Source organism: Apteryx mantelli, chromosome 6 (assembly GCF_036417845.1).
Source record: "Apteryx mantelli isolate bAptMan1 chromosome 6, bAptMan1.hap1, whole genome shotgun sequence".
NCBI classification, from domain to species: domain Eukaryota; kingdom Metazoa; phylum Chordata; class Aves; order Apterygiformes; family Apterygidae; genus Apteryx; species Apteryx mantelli.
Window position 1 is genome coordinate 39,202,599 of NC_089983.1, and position 22,097 is coordinate 39,224,695.

The 22,097-nt window shown below is 44.2% G+C and overlaps 1 protein-coding gene across 1 annotated transcript in view; it reads left to right on the plus strand.

Moving 5' to 3' along the window:
- KALRN (kalirin RhoGEF kinase) overlaps window positions 1–22,097 on the plus strand; it is a 530,846-nt gene that overhangs the window by 155,459 nt on the left and 353,290 nt on the right. The window contains exon 2 of the mRNA XM_067299320.1: window positions 11,019–11,093. Within this exon, the coding sequence (XP_067155421.1) occupies window positions 11,019–11,093 (75 nt within the window). The remainder of the gene's footprint in view (window positions 1–11,018; window positions 11,094–22,097) is intronic.

Consider the following 22,097-nt stretch of genomic DNA (forward strand, 5'->3'; position numbering starts at 1 on the left):
AAAAGTGTCAAGCTTCCTACAGCAGTAAGTCCTAGGGCTATAAACAGTTATACTCGCGTGCTAAAGAGATTTGGGCATGAGGGGGCTATACTGATGTTAGCGAGCAACTGAAGAAAAGAGTAGGCTAACATTAGATTAAACAGAGGCAGGCAGTAATTTAATTGGCATTTATATATTGAGAGAAAGAAAAATAATAAGTTAAAAAAAAGAAAAACCCAACGTGCCTAGGCCGCTTTTAGAAACCAGGAGGGTAATTTGCTTTCCAAAATGATTCACAGCGTCTCGTGTTAGCTAATTAACAAAACAGCGGGTCTGCGAATTTAGCAGCAGCGGGGCGAGGCCTCGGTGGGATCTATTCTCGGCCATGTGTTTATGAAGCTCGCCGCAGCCCCCTCGGTATTTCGGTACTTCGGCTGCGCTCGCTGGCGCCCGGGAGGCAGCGTCACGAGCGGCCGCGCGGCGTGACGGGGGCCAGGTGGGGAGGCACAAGATTATGCCTTGGCTGGCATGACCCAGCCATCCGTAAAATGATTTTCGTTAATGTTTAACGGGTGTCAAAAATGTCAGAATACCTAAGAGAGGCAGATGAATTATTTAGTCTTGGCAGTGTCTTACCCTCCGCTTGCCGCTGATGTACGTAAAGCGTTTGCCCCGGTTTTGCGTAGATTTAGGACGCAGTCTGGGATGTTAAGCTGATCCCTGTTGAAGGTTTCCTTGCGGTCTCTTGGAGGAGCCACTGCCGCTTTGTAGTTTGGCGTTAAATTAGCAAGGATGGGCAATCTGAACCAGCTGCAAGGGGATTACACCGGGTCCCTGGGTGGGCTGTGATTATTTTTAGGTTGTTTTGCAGAGGCGTAGGCCCTGGGTGATGGAAATAAGGGTAGAAGAAGCGGGTGTGAAGGTGGCTGCGCCGTGGTGCTCGCCCGGTGCCCAGCTGAGGGCTGCGGCAGCCGCGTCGCCCCAGCACGGCCCCCGATTCCCTCCAACGCCGCAGCAGGGGTTTCTCGCGGCCGCCTTGAGCTGTTGTGGTCCGTTCTGCCTTGCGTGCTGGCTCGGTCTTGTTGGCCAGCGAGTCGGGGTGTGCATAGCCCAGAGAGCTGCGAGCGCGTTGCCGGGGTGTCCCACGTCCCTCGCCTGGGTGGGACAGCCCCTGCAGTCCCAGCCACCCCCCGGCTGCTCATCCATGCTCCCTTTGGGGGTGGTTTCTCCTTGTCTGCACAATTTCAAGGGCTCAGAACATGGATCTTAATTTATCCCTAACTGGGGAATTCATGCAAATAGTTGCCCGGGAGGGGAAGACTCCTCACCAGGCTGGGAACTGGGCTTCTCAGCCAGGATTTCTTCCCCCTTGAGTTGTCCATTTGGGCTTTCTTTCTGTTCAGATTTCTTTTTTTTTTTTTTAATTAAATCAACTCCACAGAATGACACTGTTGGTGCAAGTGTAAACCCATGAAGTGCAAGCATAAGCCCATGAGGTGCAAGCATAAGCCCAAGCAGAAAGAAGAGAGGGACCAAAGGGGATGAGCAAATGAATAGATGTATCTGATCAGATGGGATTTGAAATGAGGTGAGGTGAGACAGAGGGAAAAGTAAGCCTAATTAATAGTGAGACGTTAGTCTGTGAATGTTACGTGAGCCAAAATCAAATATGACTAAGTTAAAATCCACCCTGACACACTAGGCTCAACCTTCCCTCCTTGGCAGTGATCCTCTTGAAGGCAACGGGAAACTCGTCAGCACGCGCATGCATTAGGACAGGGCATGTTAAACCCTGTCAGAAAAATTAAAAAGAGTATTCTTCAGTGAAAGAGAAAAGGTACAGATTGTTTTTAAATGTGGGGGCAAATACAGTCGCTCTGTTTGTTTGGGATTTTTTGTTTTTTAGGGAAGTCACAAGCCTTGAGACAAGGATCTCAATTGGCCTCTAATTAAAGTTGCTTTCTTACTGTCTGGCGTGAAATCCCCCTGAGAGGCAGATGTTTGCAAAGCACACTTGAGGCGCCGGCATATGGTTCTTTTGTAAGGCTGGCGTTTCAGCAAAGTGCCTCCTGAATGTTGTACATAATTAGATTTTTATTTTATTTTGTTTTATTTTATTTTTATTTTTATTTCATTTTATTTATTTTCCCAAAGAAGTTGTTGGTGTCTGGGGACCTCTAGGACCTGAGACTGATGGGTACCCTAGTCACACCACCTGATAAGCTACAGGGGCCGCCTGATGCCCTGCTGCAGTTTTTTGGAAAAAGCCCATCGATCAGACTGATGCCACTTTAAGGAAATTATTCTAACCTACAGAATTTAATAGAAGATGAGGTCTGTGTGCCCAGCCTATAGGATTTCATAGAGGACTTACATCCTTCCTACAGAAATCTATGAGCAGGTTTAAACTTTTTACGGGATTATAAAGTAAAGCTCAAGATGCTGAATATGCTCATTTCTCTCTGGGGCAGCAGATCCATTCCTTGCACACTTGAAAAATAAAACACAAGGTTTTGTGTCAGATGACCTACTTTTTTCCAAGTATCTTAACGTCGCCCCTTCCTCTTTGAAAAGTCCTTTCTGCGTTCACGGGAACAAGTCTTCCACTGTCAGTGCCTCACTTTGCCTGTCTGTAAAAGCTGACTGCAACAGCTCCCTGCCTCAGAAGGGGGTTTTGAGGCAAAATTAATTCATGTTTGTAAGGTACTTTTGAGGTCTGTGGGTCTGAATGTGCTTTAGTAATGTGGGCAGTCATTATTCCCATGCTATAGAGAGGAAAACCAAGATTTGGAGCAGTTAAAACAGCTTGCTCAGGATCACACAGCAATTTAGACGCAGAAGCACAAACGGAGCCAAGTCTTTTGACTAACAGTCAGATGTGCTATCCACAGGGCTACCTATAATGTCTAATTATTTCTCTAAGGGGAGGAACTGAAAGATCTCAGCCTGATTCCAAAGTCTTGATGAAAATAAAAAGGAAATTCATAAAAGATTGACTCACAGTCATTGCATTCTCTTAGCATCTCTGTTAGTGTTTGTTTAAAATGAAATGAATAAAATCCCCCATGGATCGAGATGAAGCACAGCCCTCACCACAGATTGTGTATTAATTCGGCATCCTTCTGACGCTTTGCGTGGTTTCGTACCACGTATGAAAAGACAAAGTCTGGCTGCTGGCTGAGGTGGGATGCTCAGGGTGTGATGTTTTAGACTTCAGATGCTGAACGTAGCTTATTAGAGGCCACATGTGCACAGAGGCTAATGAACTTGCCTGTTTGATGCAAGCGGCCGTATCTTTATTGAAGCCTTGCCTATTCTTTGGCTCGCTTTCAAGCTGAGGCTACTGTTTAAATGTGTGGACATTCAAAGGTTGTGCTGTGAGGCTTGGTGCTGCCAAGTACCTCGTGGAAGGAATAACAATCTCAGCAATTAGCAAGTTCCCCCAAACCCCAATGCTGCCAGATCCCGGTGTTACGGACCAAGGAGTGCAGGGGAGGGACGGGGGCTGCGTTCACCGTGGCTGGCCCTTTGCAAGGAGTCAAGCAGCAGGAAATCGGAGAGGCAGACTTTCCAGTATGGAAGGGTTAAAAAAGCTGCTGGATCTCTGACAAGCACTTGCATAACTTTGAGGCTGAGGAAGCCGGTAGTATTGTTACCCAAAAGCTGTGACCAGAAGGATGTTCCAGCAAGCAATAGTGGGATATAATTAATAGAAGGAAGGATAGAATAAGGAAAAATGGAGTAAATAATATTATTCTTGGACTGAGTCTAAGTATTACGTATTAAATGACATTTATCTTTTTATTTTAGAATAAATGCAACTATGTAATGAATATAACCTTTGTCTCGGCTGGGATAAAGTGTTTGGCATGTTGTCCAATGATATTTGTCTTCTGTGCAGACTATCTGTTTGGCTTCCATGGTTCTTGTGACTTTTAAAGAGGCCACCTGGAAAGTGAGGCTGTGGCATGGGTCTCCGTGTCAGTCCATACACTAGATCTGGTGGCATAAAAACATTTACTCTGTACAAGACTAGCAGAAGTATTAGAGATCAGTTTCATAGCAGATTTGGAGTTGGATCCTCCATCACATACCTGATAGGCACATCATCCTCATACCTATTTGTCTATAATCCTGTGCTTATTACACTTACATGTGCTGAAATAGGTAGAGTTTAACCACAAGCTTAAATGCAATGTGGGTCTTCAGTTATATAGCAGGAAAGCCATCACTAATCCACTGCGGTCCCAGAGATTATCTGCATTTCCATTGCACAGCTAAGAGATGGCTCAAGTCCTTGCTCTACATGGGGTGAGAAATATAGCCAATGCCAGCTGTGCTTCCGTGGAAAATATCTGCAATGTCCATGTTAGCTTTTGCTCTTCTCCCCAGATGAGCAGTGTGTGCTGTGGCCACACTTACTGCTCAAGGTGCGTTGAATCCAGGCAGCCTGTTTGCTGCCCTCACTCATTTACTAAGGGCAGGCACATCAGGAGCACCAAATGGGAAGCTCTTGCTTGAGAAAGCAAACCAGGGAAGGAGGGGGACGGCCACTGTCACCGTCCCATGGCTATAGCTTTCATTTAATCTGCCTTTCCTCCTCTCCCTACTGCACCTGCCGTCCCAGAACCATAAATGCTTCCTGTAAGATTAGATATTACTTTTTCTTGGTAATTAAGGAGGATAATAAGCTTTGTTAGTGAAGTTTATAACTCTGGGTGAATCTTCAATAGTACCTGGTAATGATTTTTATAGATTAATCTTGTATTCTTGCTAGCTGGTGCTGCCTTTAGATTCAGTTCAGTCCAATCGTTCCTTTCTTCCTTCCTCTGCTAGGTCAAACCCTGCTCTTCTGTTGCCTGCCGTGGTGAAGGCAGGCAGGGAGCCTCGCAGGCTTGTGGAAACCTCAGGGCGCTGCAATGCTCGCTCTTTGCATCAGGGATCAGCCTGTCGTCTGCAGAGGAGCGTGCAGCAGATGCAGAGGGTGTCCCGGCCCATTTATCTCTGCCAGATGGTGCTAAAATACTAGTCCCGAGCACATGTTGCTTCCATTCAGCAAAACGTTTGTGCCATACTGTGGCCTCTCTACCTCTGAACCAATGAGCCTTAGCCAGCAAAATCCCCGTGGCAAAGGCCTCGTCTAAGCCCCCCTTTGTGGCTCGTAGAGCTCAGAGCAATCGAACGGGGAGCGCTGCACTCACGGCTCCGTGGGGACAGACAATAGAGGGCGAGAAAGAAAAGAAGGAGTTAAAAGGGGTTTAATGCACACAGAAGGTAAATATTTGAGATAAAAATGCAGAAAGAAAGAATAATGGAGAGAGAAGGACCAGGAGAAGCCAAAAGTGTTAAGAGAAAAAATAAGAGGATGATATGCTCTCAGCGAACAAAGGGATGGTTGTGTGCGAAATGCATTGTTGAAGCGTTTGGAAAAGGAGAGTTCCTGTTTTAGCTCTGCACAAACTTTCCCTCTGACCCTGGACAAGTCAATCTCTATATGTCTCATTTTGCAAAGTGTGCAATGGGAATAATAGAGTATCCTTGTTCTGCCTTTGTCTGCTCACATCAGATGTCCCTTCTGTTCTGTTTGTGCATTGTAGAAAGCCAAGATGCTACCATAATGCGAAAAAAAACCCAAACCAAACCAAACCAACTGAAGCTTTGATGAAAAAAAAGGTAGGGAGGTAAATAGGTTATGATGAACCCGGGAGAAAACCACTCTGAAAATCTGGTGGGGGGTGGGGGAGAAAGAGGGAAGGAGAGGCGTTTACTAAAGGAAGAAGAAAGAAAAATAATATGGACCAGATTAATCCTACTGTTGCCTCCTCGACTCTGGGGATGGGTTTAGCCCAAGCAGTTCAGTTTTGTTTGGTTAATGAAACTTCATGCCAAAGTTTTTAAATAGTCAAATCTGTTTCGAGAACTATTAGAATGTGGGCTAACTTTCCTGAAACGTTGCATGGGACTTTAGATGAACAGCTCTCGCTAAAGACATCAGGAGCCAAGTGATTAAGCCCCATGCAGCGCTTTGACAGGAGGCCTTCTTCTTGCCTACGCATACTTTTCTCAGTATAGAAAGTATTTCCATATTTTCAGCAGCTGATCTTTCTTTGAAGCCAAGAGCATGCTGCATTGTTCAGATTAGAGCTAAAGCATTTCTAGGAACAGCCACTCTGGATCAGACCACAGGTCTGTCTAGCCCAAGACAGTGTCTCCAACAGAGGCCATTGCCCTCTGCTTCAGAGAAAGGAGTCCTAAAGCCTGCAGAGCTGTCTCCAGGGGTAATTTATTTCTCTCTCCAACAGTTTGGCTTTCACTCCAAAGCCTGTGGGTTTATGTTCTTTCCAAAATTCTTGTTTATTTTATTAATCTTTACTGTTCCCTGAAGATGTTCATTGTTTGTATAAATCTCTAACTCTTTCTGGGACCCACTGGAGCTGCTAGCAGCCGTATCCTGTGGCAGTGAGTTCCATAGGTCAGTGTGTTGCATTTGTGTGGAAAAAAAGGATTTTCTTTTATTAATTTCAAGTTTGCTGCATTTTGTTTGGAAACGTGCCTTAAGCTTTCCATCTCACCTAGTTGGCTTCTCATTACAGTGCCTCACCTAAAACTGTGAGCTGGTTGTGCCATGCAGGGAATCTCTGCTGGGAGAAGGGCTGTGTTTTGCAATGCTCATCTGCCCTGAAAAGTGACTCAGCCATGCTGAGGGTCCACATTTTTAATTCTTCAGTGTTTCCAAGTTTGTAAGAATACATTCTTCTGTCAGCTACTCCTACAGGCATGGTGTGTTTTCTTCTTGTGTCACTGGAGTAATAAAGGTTTGCGCAGAACCACACCATCCCTACTACATGGATAGCAGGCTAACGGAGGACAGTGCAAAGCTGTGAGGGGTTGCGAGGTGACTGGGACATGGCACTTCGTTCTCTGGGCTACTGTTTTCTCTTTCGATAGAGGGGATAACAATGCTTAAGCTTCTTTGCAGGGCATGGTGAGACTTGCAGGTAGAAGAGCAAAAGGGGTACTGTTGTGTAGTCCCATGCTTATGACTATGGTGAACCAGCAAACCATGGACAATGTGCAGGCTGGCTCCGTGTTCAGCCTGCCCTTCACTTGTCCGTCTGTCCTTCTCTGTTCGTCTGCTGCAGAGGGGCTCCATTCTTACGAGGATAAGAAAGAGCTGTGGGGCAAGATACAAAGTGTGACCATCATCATCGTCTAAGAACAAACTTGCTACATGGTTGTACACCCAGCGCTCTGCAACAAAAATTAGATGGTGCTGTGCAGATGTGGCTTTTGATCCAACACACAAACAAACATAGGAAATAAATGTATTAGAAACAGCTGGGGGTTAGGGTGAAAAACAGAATTATTAGGGGTGTGTTTATAATAACTTATGAACTGGGAACTGCATCATTGCTGCACTGGGCACTCCTGGAGACTAGTTTGCTGTCACTTTTGGAACCCTTCTTACAGCCACTCTTTTTCCTGTATATATCTATGTAACCCTTCACCTAGCACTTACTGGAAAACATGACAGCATGCTCTGAAATCTAGCTGCTAACACAAGGGTCTTATCAGAAGCTAGGCTGACCTCTGAAGGGAGTGGGCACGGCCTTGTCTGTGGTTCATGAGCTGCCTCTCAGGTGAGCAATTCAGTTCCTTATTGGGACCAGCCTAATCATTACAACACAGGGTATGGGCACAATGCAGAGATTCCCACAACAGAACAAAAAAACCTCCTAAAACAACAACAGCAAAGTCCAGGTCAAGTATTCACAAATGTAACAGAAAATGCAGAGCCAAACAGAAACACATAAAGCATCGCAATGTGGCATTTCATAAATGAGAGGTGCCCACAAGGGACCACCTGGAATCTCCCCAGCTGTTGACAAAGCTCCTGGGAGCTTGGAGGTAGGGTTTATTTTGGCCCTTGGAGACAGATGGGCTTAGCTCCAGCAGTGCATCCCAGACGATGGACTTGAGGCCAGAGAGTGGCGATAGCACATACATCACCCAGAGCCAGGGGCAGTCCTTTAGGCACCTTTCTACCTTTAGGAGTTTCTTCCCTCATCCCTTTTTGACATTGAAGGTCAGTTTTGAAGGACAGGACAACTCCTAGGAGCTGGGTCAATGGAAAGGATGCAACGTGTCTCATAATTTAAATTACACTGAAGGCAGGGAGGGAAGTTTTGCAGCTCTTGAGAGCTTTCATTGATTTCCTAACTGTAGGACTGGCTCATGGTTTTCAAGTTCCTTCATTATTTTGGAGCATGATTGACCTTTCCTGGGGGATATTCAGAAAGATGAAAACACACCTGCTGGCAGCACAGTCCCCATTCATGCCTTTTCTTGCTTCTCCTGTGCACAGTTAGGATAGCTCCATCGGGGTCTATGAGATGCAATCCTTGTGGGAAAATGTTTGAAGTTGCCCCTGAGCCTTCAGTACAGTGGGCTACAAATGCCTTTTGCTAAGAAGTCTCTACTGTGTGTTTTACATTGATAGCCAAATACTGCACCCACTGATTTTAGTAGTAAATCTCATAAAGGTTTCAGTGGTGTAATCCCTGCTGCATAGTTAAATGCCTAAGAATTGACTTTGCTGTTTCCCTGAAGGATTTAACAAACATTGGCCAAAACTCAGCTTTTATTGACACTGATGATCTCGCAGCTGGGGGAATTTGGCCCAATACTCTCAGTCTCCTGGAACAGTCATGATGTGTCCAGCACATTGGTTGCTCTGGTTTGCTTCACGGTTGGATGAGATGGTTATATACAGAGCTGCTTAAATTTCAAAATGTTGCCTGTGGCTAAACAGTTCCTGCCCTCTGTGTGAGAGCTAGCCAAATTCTGGCATCTGAGAGGTTATTCTGGTTAAGAGGATAGGTTGATAGCAAAATCATAAATCTTTAATGCAGAGTGCATAAAGTCCTGCTTACTTGAACACAGAAAATTCAGCAACGGGACTAGTTTCCTTGGTCCCAAAACACTTTTCTGACACAAAAGTGCTCTTCAGGGATTTCTCAAGACCATGCTCTGATGCCTGTTTAAATTGCAGTTTTGCTGGTTTCTTCTCCTCTCTCTGTCTCCCTCCACCTCTGCTGAAACCCCCTTTCCACTGAGCTCAAAGCCCAGAGCGTGTGGGTTCATGAGCGCCTTGCATTTGACTTTATTGTGGAAAGCAGCATATACTCACCTCTCAAAAGCAAACCCCACCAATGTCAGGAAGGCTAATGCCACATGTAACCTAGTTAACAGAGCCTTGTGTTATCTTAGCTCACTCCTTTGTGTGCTGATTTTCAGGAGCGTAGGCTCAGCTGGTACCTTTTCTCATATTGCTGAGGTGAAGACCTGAGAGCACACGACACAGACAGGGGTTTCTAAAAGGGCAGCTCTAAGGTCAGAGTGTGACTTGGAGGGGCAGCTCCGTCTCACTGGAGAATGAAGGTAGGGCAGACCAAGCCGTCATCTCTGGCTAGCAAAGACAGCCAACATACAGCACCTGATGCTTGGGCAAAGCACTTGACACGATGGCAGCTTTTTTAAAGGCAGGAACATGACAGACTATTGTAGATGCAGCCATTGTGCCCAGTGGGGGACATATTTGCACACACAGGATAGTCTTATTGCACAGACTGACTGTGAATTTAAAATGGTACCTCATTTACCATTAACAGTAACTCAGCCATAATAATAATACTTGTAGTATGCAGGTTCAGCTCCAGGTGGAAATTGCTGTTGCAGTCTTCATCCTGGCAGTTTCCATATGTCTGCATGGATCAAGAGCTTATAGCTTTGTAGGCTGCACAATACAAGAAATCCATGAAAATATATAGCGGGGCTTTTTTCCCACTCCCACTTTCAATCGCAGATAATGAGGCTTCATCTAGTGTGTTCCGCAAGGAAGGCCTGATGGCTGGAGTGATGATGCCTCATTTCTGGCCGGTCGAGAAAACTGCTTGAGTGAGAGGACTCTCTTGCCCTTGTACTGTCTCAGATAAATGGTGGTTGCTGCCTGCCTGTGAAAGGCAAAAAGTAAAAATACAGGGTTTCAAATGTGCTGTAATCTTTGATGAGCCTATAGCTGCGAAAGCTGTAAGGCTATATTGAAGCTATCTTGTCATGGTGGGTGTTCATTCCCTACTGAAGGATGCTTTATTTTTCAGAGCAACTGCAAAGATGTCCTTCAAACCCACCTTTTGTTTTTTAATAGCACTGATGGAATAGCAGTCTGGCCTGCAGTCTGGCGATCCATTACTGTTGGTCTTTTGTAAAAGAGAGGGATGCTCTTAGCGGCTTAAACAGTAGGCAATTCTTTTCATTAGGCTTCCAAGAGAGTAAAAACCAGGGATTTCTTTGGTGAACTTTCAGAAGGAATGAAATCATTTGGCACTGCAGGGCAAGGCAAATGGCCTATCCAAGTATATTTACCATGTAATCAAACAGCATGAATTACACTAGGCTGCATTGTGGCTCCAAACCACTCCTCACATAGGGAAAAGCTTTGGCTGGCTCGTAAGAAATGTATCCTCCCTTTGAGTGTACTCCCCACCTTGAACGGGTCCATCTCGATCTGCGCTGTATGGAGCAGATGTGGGGAGGAGGGGAAGGCCCTTTTTTAACCAGCCCCTGTGCAAATCTATCTCAAGGGGCCATGCTAAATGAACGTGTGTGCTCTGTAATACCCCCCTGCAATTTTGCCTGGACTGTGTTCAAAATGTGAAGGGAGAAGGCTCCTGCCACTCTGTGCAACCTGTGCAAGCCCAACAATGTGATCAATAAAACAGCAGAGAGGATAAATCTGGTTCCTTGGTGGGAAATTTATTAACCTTGAAGAACTTCTGAAAGATAAAGTAGGATGAGTTGATTCTCCGTGTTTTCTTTTTGCAAACACACCTCTAGCAATGCTAATGCTATTCGTGTATCAGTCTGGCTCATGGTGCTTTTATGTAACTTTTAAACTTTACATAGTCTGATTTTGAGAAATGTGGAACTAGGACACACTCTCTTCTAATTTGGCTTTCCTCTTTTCCTCTGTTTTGCAGGTTCTTTTCGAAATGATGGCTTAAAAGCTGCTGATGTCCTTCCTATACTAAAGGAGAAAGTGGCCTTCGTGTCAGGTGAGCGCACCCTTCCCTCGTTATCTCTAGACCAGCAGGGACACTACTAGCCTGCATGCCAGCCCATACAGCACTGCACAATCAAGAAGGACTAGTTTCATGTTTGGACTTGGTAGTACTTAAATTAGCTCTTCTGCTAAGAATGGGACTTTCTGGGGAACAGGGCCACCCAGTAATACTGAGGGGTTTGCAGTCTGGCCTGTGGTGATTTTCTTCATATTCTGAGAAAGAGGTCAATGGGTAGCACTCAGCTTCCCATGGGTAGCTTCTCAGCTGCAGCCCCGATTTGTTGTGTCTAAGCATTCTGGGTGGCTCAAATCAGAGATCCTGCTTTTGAGTTGTGGTCAGAGAATAGCATTAATTCCTCTTTATAAGAAGCACTGGCTTCTATAAATCACTGGTACTTGGTTTGCAATCCCAATCAGCCTGCAGTTGCAAGTACCATTGGTGTTACATTTACAGAACTTAGATTCTCAAAGATCTCCAACCTGTCCGAAGATTTACAACCTTCATTAATGGGATGAGTCTCCAGGACTTGGAGGTGAACAGGGACCAAGTAGTATGTAAAATGCTTTGAGAATGGCTTGGGTTTAGGTGCTTCTGGGGTGGATTACAACTTGTTGGGGAAAGAGGGATGAGAAAGACTGAAGTGATCATAACCTTGCATGAAGTCGCTTAAGTTGGCAGCATAAAAATGGGATGTTTCCAGAGCCAGTGTTTTTCATGGTTGCAAACCATTCAAGCTGCTTTTGTTGATCTTCCCCGTTTCAATCAGAAAACCTGTATCAAAAGGAGCCAGAGCCAGAACCAGACTGCTCTGCCCCTTGTTTGCAATCTTTGCTCTGTTTCCTTCATCTCTGCAGTAATGTTGACTGCAGAGATGAGGGAACACAGCAGTGAGGCCATTAGTTACCTGGCCTCTTCCTCCTTAGCTCTCCACCGCAGGGGTGCCGGAGCAGGGACTGTGCTGATGAGGGCCCGTTAGCCTGCAGAGCAGTGGAGGTGTCTGACAGGTCATGAAATCTGTGGCCTTGAATGTCAGTTGGTGTGAAATGTATTCCCATGTAGTGGCAGTGAAACGGTATGGGAACCAGGAGTCTAGCAGTGACTTGAGCAAATGTTTTGCAGCTGTATAAACCCTAAACTTTTTGACTGATGCCATGAAAAAGCAGGACTTTGAGGGAAGTTTTTAAGACACCAGAATGCATCATGTGAAAACCCAGGAGCATGGCAGCAGTGCAGCCATGCACACCTACTTTATCTTACACTGGAGTCTCATTCTGAACATCTTCAGATGTTTTATGTCATTATTTTCTTTCACTCCTCTGAAGAGTGGAACAGAGTGATAAAAATGTGGCGTAACTGCAGGCTTGTTTGGGACAGAAAGCAAAGCTGAACCAGGAGCTCTGGGGAAGCTAAAGGAAGGAATTTCTGCAGGGACTATACTGGAATTTAGTTCTTGGTTCCTGCCATTGCTGCATGTGGAAATGGCCACAGGATTATTTGGCAATTCATGAAATGTTTAATAATGACAGCTAGTCTGGATTGTTTATGTAGCCCCTTCCACTGATGGTGCTCGAGCTCCATTCTGACCCAGACGGTCTCTCACCAGATCATCAAGTTGTTAGATGCTGTCCTGGGCCAAGCTTGCCTTGTGGGGGGGTTAAATAAGATGTGCCAACACACTCCTCTGCAGTTTCTCAATGTGATTCACTGCGGGCAAGGCACAGCCCTTTCCTCATAACCTCAGTACCCTCCAAAGCTGTCTCTGCTCAAAATGTGACTGTTCCTGACACAGCTAGCTAGATAGCAGTCTTAGGATTTACACCTCCTCTCCATGGTCTCCAAACACAATGAACAGGGGCAATAATTGCCAGTGGCCCTTGAAGATAAAATGTGCTGGGGCTAATGTAAAAAACCACCATCATCCTCCAGCCCAGGGTTTAAGTACTGCTCAGTCTTTCCCTGGGTTGTTGTAATAAAACAGATTAAGAAAAGGATTTGAATACTTAAATTGATGGCTAGGTTATTTTTAATTAAAATGGAATAACTTCCTAGAGCATGCTTTGAGCACAAAAGAGAAAATGTTTGCCAAAAAAAAATCAAATTGCTGAACCTTTCAAGAAAAAACGTAGTCATGCTGTAGTTAGAACAGACTCTGTGAGCACATTGCATTTGTAATCAAGCTTCCTCAATGAAAAAATGATATTTTATTGAGTCTTCTTCAGAGTTTTATACTACAGTTAATTTTAACAATAACAGTAAGGTAAAATTGTTGTCAAGGGAGTTCATCTTGTGCTTACACCAGCAGAATTTATCAGCACACAAAAAAATTCTCAATTGAACATCTCAGTTATATAGTTTTTTTTTTTCTTTTCTCATCTGCTGTGGTTCACCAGCTTGTCTTTTAGACCATGATTCTACAGGAAGGCTGCAGGGAGCAAATACGTCACTTAAGGCAACGGCTATACCATGCTTTGTGTTTCAATGCTGTGGATGTTCCACTTTTATGAACCTTGGCCATGCAAAACAGTAAGGCAGACCATTAGCAGGAGAGTGACACTGGATGCTGCCTGCTCCAGAGCAGACACAACAGGACCTACTTGTACAGCCTTGTAATCTCAGAGGAGCACTCAAGCTTTCAGAAGTGCACTTAATTTCAGAGTTGAAATACAGCTCTAACTAGCTGGGCATGGATTCATCCCGGCTAAATGCTGTCTAGGGCTCTGTGCCTAGCGCTTCCTCTTGGCTGGCTCTAGCCAGCAGCAAACAGCAGGCACAGGGCTCTCCATCAGCCTCCATGAGCACTGAAGGACTGAGGCGTGGATAATGATTTTTTTTTTTCCTGGAACTAGTTCTCCACTTCTTCCAGTGACCTCGTGTATAAGCTGGACTGATCCCGAGCAAGGTTCATGTGTGTGTCTAAACAGCGCCTGAAAATCCCATTGCAGTACTCATAAGCAGAGAGATAGTCTGACCAGTTGTGAGCAATAACATACCTCCGCCGTCGCAGTCTGCCTGTTTCCATAATGGACCTCATGGAAGCAGATGAAGCAGTGGGTGGGGTGGAGGCTTTGGCCACATGCTTGTTGCCTAAACACTAATAAAATCTTGGCTTTGCCTGGTTGGTTCACTGTGTTGTTTCCAGCAGTGGAATGGCTTTGGGAACCATTTGGGAGCAAGCTGTAAGCCAGAGGCTGGTTTTTGTATTCTGAGAAGGAGAGGAGCACAGAGAAAAGGAAATAAAACAGGTTGTACTTTTTTTTTTTTTTTTTTTTTTCAGTGAGAGGTGCTGAAAGTGGTATTTTGGAAGCTGTGATTACAGCCTTTCCTGAGAAACACAGATGCTGCTTTGGAAGAGTGAATTCAGCTTGGGATGTTGTTCATCTGCTTGATTATATTTATAGGAGAATTTCTATTAATCAGTGGAAATATAGCAGGCCGTATACGAGAGGTGCAGGAGAGTGAGGGCAGCGCTTTGCTGTGTTGCTTCCCTCCTCCTGGCGCACGGAGCCTGAGCTAAGGCAGGCAGCTTGGAGACGGGGTTAAAGATATTTGCAAGCGCGGCCACAGCGTGGAAGGTGGGCGGCTCGGGTGCCAGGCAGGTCTCACCTTGCAGCGGCCGTATCCTTCTGAGGTGCCCAGCTGGCAGCTGCTGGAGGGAGGACAGTGGAGGCAGTCCCGCGAGGAGGCTGGGCAGGTCGGAGGGAAGGAGCACCCTGGTGGGAGCTTGTAGGGAGCCAGGTGGGACTGTCCCAGCACAGGTGGGAAGCCCTCTTTTCTTCCTGCCTTCCTCAACCTCATCACAAAGCTTGTTAGCAGCTGATTAATGCCATGGGCCTTGCTGAAACCGTTTATCCTTTTCCTGTGGCCTACCCAGAAGAGTTTTGCAGGAGCCTTTCCTGCTCTTTCCATTCCCTACAGGGAAAAGAGTTCAGAAAAATTGCAACACTTCAGCTCCAACATTTCACCCAAGGATTGTCTGCTGAGCTTTTAAGGCACAAATACAAAGGAGTAGGCTGGCCAGTAAGTAAGGAATAGGCCAGAGTAAGCCTGAGAGCCTGAAGACAAAGCAGAAAGCTTTGTTGAAAGGTCTTTTGGAGGAAGAAGTTCAGTGTAAATAGATCAGATGAAAGGACAACTTTGCAATTATGTTTCACTAAATTTATGCCTGGTGGAATGAGTCAAAGAGGAAGTCTTCAGTGGTTGTTTAGTTTCTGAGACTAGTGTTGAGTCTGGGAAAAACTTGCTCTGAGCTAAGGACTGCTGTGGGGGAAGACACTGACCTTCCTGAAAACTTCTCTGAAGACACCACAGGTCACGTAGCACCAGAGGTACATGGGACCATGTGTGCAGGACCGTGTCTGTCTTTCTGTGCGATGGGTATGTTTCAGTCTTCAGAGAAAGAGCTGAAATGAGATCCCAAGCCCCTCCAGACTTCGGAATAACTCAGATCCAGGTTTCAGGGAGTCTGAAACATTGAATTGTGGCCACTGGAATTTGTATTGGGTTGGGAATAGAACTAACAAAAATAGTTATTTTTGAATGATATAAACAGTTTGTATTTGGACAAAAAGTTTTGATTCAAAGTAATAGTTTCCATTCTCTTTTTCCTGTGGAATGAAAAGTTCAACTGAAGCATTAACAATTATTCTACATTTTGTTACAGAAAAATGCCTTCTTTTTCATACTGTTCCCTGATGTAATTTGAAATGGGCAGAAATTCCAAAAAGAGGAAATATGCTATTAGGAATAGCATAGCATTGCTTGACTATTGAATTTTCCTAGTGGTTTTGGGCTCGTCATGCTTCCATCTAGAATTTGCTGATGCATTGCTGCAGATTTTTCTTTGAAGATGAAAAAGAGGAAGTTTAGACTGTAAAGTTTCCAGGTCTTCCGATGACGTCTGAGCCTGTGGGCTTCTTTTTTTCTTTTTTTTTTTTCTTTTAATAATGTTAATTCATTCATAAAGATATAGAAGAGCCTTTACCTGTAGGAGCTGTTCAAATATCCTCATCAGGACTAGATAGAAATAGAAATCGAAATGTTCCCTGGGATCTCTGATTTCATGGTCAGGTTGTGACGATTCAGATTCACAGATAAAACATTGCTGGTGTGCAGAACCAGTTGCTGTATTTCTTTCCATATGTTTTAACTGTAGCCATGGTCTAAATTAAACAATTTCTGCAGAGAGTAGCTAGTCACTGCCAGCGCTTACTGTCCTGGCTCTTGGATACAAGCAGCTTGCCAAGAAAGATCCACCAATATCTTCTCACTGCAGTGAGATTTTTCCTTTATGTACTTCCTTAATTAGCATGTCTGAGGTTAATGATTCTACCTGTGCTGCCTCGCAGAGACACAAAAAGGTTCAAGTGCCTTACAACATTGGGCAAAAAATCAACCCAATCAAAATTTCCGTCCCAAAGGGCTTGCAAGAACTCGTAGGGATGTAAACAACACTATGGACATAGTCCAAACACGTTGAACTTGGTGACTGCCTTCCTGAACAGCCTTCAGAGCACAAAGGTTGATGGGTCCTAAATTCAGTCTCGTATGTATAGCTTTAAAATTAATGGTAGTGACTTTCAAAATAACAATAAGAGGAAGGAACTGAGTCTGTGAAGCAAGAAGGTCTGTATAGATCCCATCCTGCTCCAGCTATCAGATTTTTCTAGTCCTTAAAGATACAGTGAGCTCCATACATATCTCACTAAGAATCTCTTTTTCACTTACACAGACAAGCGAAAGTTGTCCTCATATAGAAGTCAAGGCTGGGAGGTTATATAGCAATATAAAGACGTAGGGAGCTGACTGTAGTGTCTGAGATGATTGATATGATAACAGGCCAAAATCTTGGTCATTTTGCAGTGGGGGGTTCACTTGTGCCCTGCTAGTGAGATTCATCACCTCTGAAATGTCCCTTCACTTCTGTGAAAGTGCTTTGGGTCGTAAGCTTAGGTTTTGTCTTAAGGAACTAATTCTAACTAAGTAGAAGCACTGAAATTCACAGCTGGACAGTCTCTCTGTACTGGTGACGGTTGTGTTTTTTTTAAATGCATTTTTTTGTGGGGAAAATATAGGCTAGTTGAAATGGAAACACTGTACTGGAACAAGCAATTTCAAAGATATTTCCTTCTGATACTGTTTTCCAGCTCTGGGCCAAATTTCTTAAAGCCAGAGGGGAAAAAGACTTCCTAGTAGCAATTATGTAAGTCCAATCAACTGAATTCTCCCTGGACTTTCATTAATTTACAGGATCCTCTATTTGGCTATAATTGTGGAGAGTTTACAGGCAGTGATGTGGGAAACCTGGGCAGTCTGTTATGTTGGATCAGTTAATCACATTTTTCACTTTGCTGATGAACGTCAGAAACTTTGCCATTGCCATTTCTTTGTGCTCATCTCAAATCAGGAAGGCAAACAGCCTGCGATCAGCACGAATACGGCCTCTCTTTGTCTCATTTTATGTGTGCCTTCCAGATCTGCCATCAGCAGCATAACTGATATTGTCATGTGCTGTTTTGTTCTCTTCCCTCTCCATAGGGGCAAGAGGGTGTGCAGTGGGGTATTTTGTTTTAGGAGGGTTTGGGTTTGTTTTGCCTAATTTCTGCATTTGTTTCTAAATACATATCGGTATTCCCATGTATCTTTAATAGAAGAGGAGAGATCAAGGAAACTACTTTGCATTTGGGGCAAAAGGCAACTGGTTAGCACAGGTGTAAATAAGGTACAGACACTGCAGAAGGTGGTTCTGTGCTTGTGCCTAGTGCTCTCTTGAAACTACACAGCAAATCAGCTTATTCCAGAGGAAGAAGAGGGCTCCTCTGGACTCTCTCTGAATTTTCTGCTTTCCGCACAAAGGATTTTCCTTAGTTTTGCTTTGCTAGGACAATAATTTTCCTGGTGGGAAATGAGACAGTTTTCTCAGTGGCCTGTTGGCAAGTAAACATTCAAAATCAAAGCAGTACCCCAAAATACTTGCATAAATCAACAAAGGTATATTACAAGCCAGAAAATGTTGTCTCTTCAAATTCATGCGGAAGCCCCATGCCAGCTTCTTTTCCCAAAGCCTGGGTGCACTGATGGGATTGGCAGCACTCCTTGAAGGTCAGGGGAAGGAGCTGTGTCTTTAAGGGGTCTTGGCACGTATTGGTTACTGCACTACCCAGAGGACCTCTTCTGTGCTGCTGATCAGATACTGGATGAAGCAGACTGCAGCTAGAGCATGGCTCTGGGTGATTGTGAAACAAATCCATCAGGTGGGAAACGGGATCATCCAGCAGCCGTGCTGAGCATCCCATGCACAGCTGCTGCTCTGGTCTGCTCTACCGAGGGATCTCCTGGTGGGAACACAAACTCATTCTTTACTCCCTAAATATAATAGTGCAAGTGTCTGCCATTAGGATTTGATTCAAGGACGTGACTCAGGGATATGGGACACTGCAAAGAGCAACCCACTGGAGGATCTGACCCTGCCGACTGCGTTACAGCTGTGTTAATTTGCAGGTGTGCTTGTTGTGGGAGGTTAAATTTCCTTCACTGTTGCACTAGTTGCACCTACTTTGGAATCAACAGAATTTGAGGTTGATTACACAGATGATCCTATATGTGATCCTTGCAGTGGATTAATGCTTGTTGAAGCTGAGGGATTTTCAGTCTGGAGCTCTGTTCTCAGTAGGTGTGGTAGCAAGCAGGCTCGCACAGAGCTCAGCTATGGCAGGGAAAGGAAAAGAAATACTGTTTTCTTTAAGACTTTGGATACTAATTTGCTGATACTTTGCTTTCCTAGGAAATCTGTCGATTAGATTTAGAAATCCAGAGCATATTGTTTGTCGCTTTATAGAGGCATTTGACATCAGCTGAGTTAGTTCTGTCGCCTAGTTCTCTCCATTATCATTCAATTTTTCACCATATTTTGGACTGAAATACCTTTTGAGGAGTATTTCAGCTCCTCTGGAAAGTCGCTTATGGTCCCAGCACAGTCTGCAGCATCAAGATGAATCAGCTTATGATCTGTGGGGATCAGAAGAAGCAGTGTCTTCATTTGAACTGCAGTAGGAGGCTGAAGAGAGGCCAGAGGCCCTATGTACTAATCCTGGCTCTGCTGCTGATGTGTTGTGGGACCTTAGACAGGGTCCTTGGGGTCACAGGGGAGCCTTTACTTGTGTGGACAGTTGTCTGTTTCTACAGTTAATCCCTGTGAATTCCTCCTATAAAAAGTGTGCAGAAGAGAGCAGAGGGCTTGAATACACTTTAACGTAGATGAACGCGGGCAGGAAAGTATTGTGGTGGAATGGTAGATAGGATTGGACTGATGCAGCTTCAAAATAGAGCTTGATACGATCATAGTCTGTTGTATGCAAGAAGTCTGCATTAAAGGAAACAAATAGAAATTCCTGTCCTGAACAGACAGGATTACACAAAGCTGAAATTCCAGCTTTTTGTGCCTTACCGGGATAGACATGTCTCAGGACGTGAACTGGGGAAGGCCCATAGCCATGCTTCACATTGCTAACACTCTGGGTTAACCAACATCTTCACTTATCTCTCAGTGGTTGGAGTCAAACTAGGCAGAAGTGTTCGGGCCCACTACTGGGAGAATTAAAATCTCAGTTCAGGCAGTCACTTCCCCAGCAGCTGCCAGGGCAGAGACTTTATGGCTGGAGTCCCTTTCTGCTTGGTCAAAGGCACAACCAGAAAAGTGGTCATCACGAGGTCACTGAAAATTGCCCGAGTTGTCTGCCACCTGCTTCTGTTGCCCCTGTATGTAGAGTTTTTGAGAGTTTTTTGAGGTTTTCTTCTAATATGTAGAAGCGGTGCACATCACGATGCCTTCTGCCATCACTGCAGTATTGCCCTGTGTTACTGGTGGGCAGTGGTTTAAAGAGCATTGTTACCTATTTTCACCCGATTTGATCCTTGCCCTGTGGTGCTACACTCTGTAGCACACTGAATAATGTGCTGAGAGCAAACATGAATATGCTGAGTTTGATGCAGAAGAAGAAATTTGTGGAGAAAAATGATGTGGTCTTGCCTTTGGGAACAGATGTTGAATTTAGCAGTGGTGTCTGGATACGCTGGAAGAAAGTAAGATGGGAAGAACCAACAAGCAAGTCACTGACAGGCAAGGCATTCAACAAAGGATTTTGTAGGAGGAATGCAAGACATATATGGCTAAAAATTTGTTTTCAGTATACTTTGTGCCCTGTAGAACATGTGTTTTTGTGACTCCTTTTTCCAGAGCATTAATAGCTAGACCATCTGTTTGCCTCTCTGCATCAGAACAAACCCCTTGAAAGCCCACCTTGGAAAACAATTAGAAATTATCAGCTGTTTGTTTTAGCATTTAATAACAGTAATTAGCAAACCTAATGACATGTTTGATTATTGCATCCCATGCCTGTGAGCCCAGTGGGAGGCAGGAGACAGGACATATTGGTTAGAGCAATTGAGACTCTCTACTCCCTTCCATTTTTTATTCTCTTTTAGAACAATATCCTGGGTAGATCTCTGAAGAGACGGTGCATGTAAAAATGAGTGTTCAGATCAAAGCTGACTTGAGGCAAGATTAGCCTTCGTGGGTGGATTACTTGCAAGCAGGGACAGAGTTTCTATAACATTTTTAGTTACTGACTTTTAGTGTAAGCACTATAAAGCCCTAACACAGCAGACTAGGAGTCAAAAAACCTAATTTAACCTGGTTTATACTTCAAGTGACTTGCTAAGAAATATTGTGCAAATTTCTTCACCTTTTTGTACCTCACTATAGGCATAATATAGGCATCTGTTAGGTGACTAAAGCTAGATGGTGTGAATATCCCTTTTAGTCTGCCTAGTAAAGCTGCCATTTGCAGTAATAAAGTGCAGTGGAAAAGCTATACATTACTAGTATTTGAGACAGTAACCACAGTTACTGAACTGTGCAAGTCCTAAGATGAATTAAATATACTGTGGTTTGTTCTGGAAGAAACCTAACATTTCTTCATACAAACTCTTCATAAAATTGTAAATAATGCAGATGTTCATAAAAAATAGGGATTCCTTGTGAATAATTTGGAAACAAGCAGAGGATTTTAATACATATGATGCACTTGTAATAACAATTTCACTCTATTACTCAAAGTGTGGAGCAGTAATTTTTATCATGAATGAGAAACATTTGTTTCTTTGGCTTAGATTTCTCAAGGTTTGCCTCCTGCCTCCTTGTTTTTCTGTGCTACAGAAGGAATTGGTCCAGATACTTATTTATCCTTCCATCATCTAAAAAACTTCAACTGGGTCATCACGTAACCTGCCTCCTCCAAAGAGAATTAACCCATTTTCTCCAGTCTGTCCTGGTAGCTTCTGACCCTGTGATAGAGCCTTATTTATCCTGCTCCCCTGAGAACAGTTAGATGAACTGTTGAAGGAGAATTTTTATACTAATGCAAAGACAGGACAGAAATGTTCTGGCCTCTGTTTCCCTTTTTGTAGCCCACAATTCTTGTGTTACTGTTAGTAAAAGGGTCAAGAATTTTCTGATTTAACCTTTTTTTTCCCTTCCACTAGAAAAGCCCAGCCTGCCAAAATTTAATCTTTTTGCAGACCTCGCTTTGATTCAAGTGTAGGTTGGAAAGGGGTTCCAGACCCAAAATACCATTTCTGGTCATAAGCAAATTGAGGTGAGTGGGCAGTGTCATCGCTGGGCTACTCATGGCTCATATCCTGGGAGAGGATCATAACTGTGGGTTTGGATGTCTCCTGATGTCTTCTTTTAGCACTTTTCCACTTTGTAGAAATATTTAAATAATTGGGAATGGGAGAGAAGGTGGGAGGAGAGGGGGAGGGAGAGAGAGAGAGACTGATTGACTGAGTAGTGGGTAGCATGTTCTTCTGGGATGCAATTCAAATTCAAGTCTTTGCTTCAGTCAATATCTGGAAACTTTTGAAAGCCTTGATTACATCTTGATATGATGGGAAATTTTTCAAAACCTTGAAAAGTTTCTTGTGTTGACAACATATTTC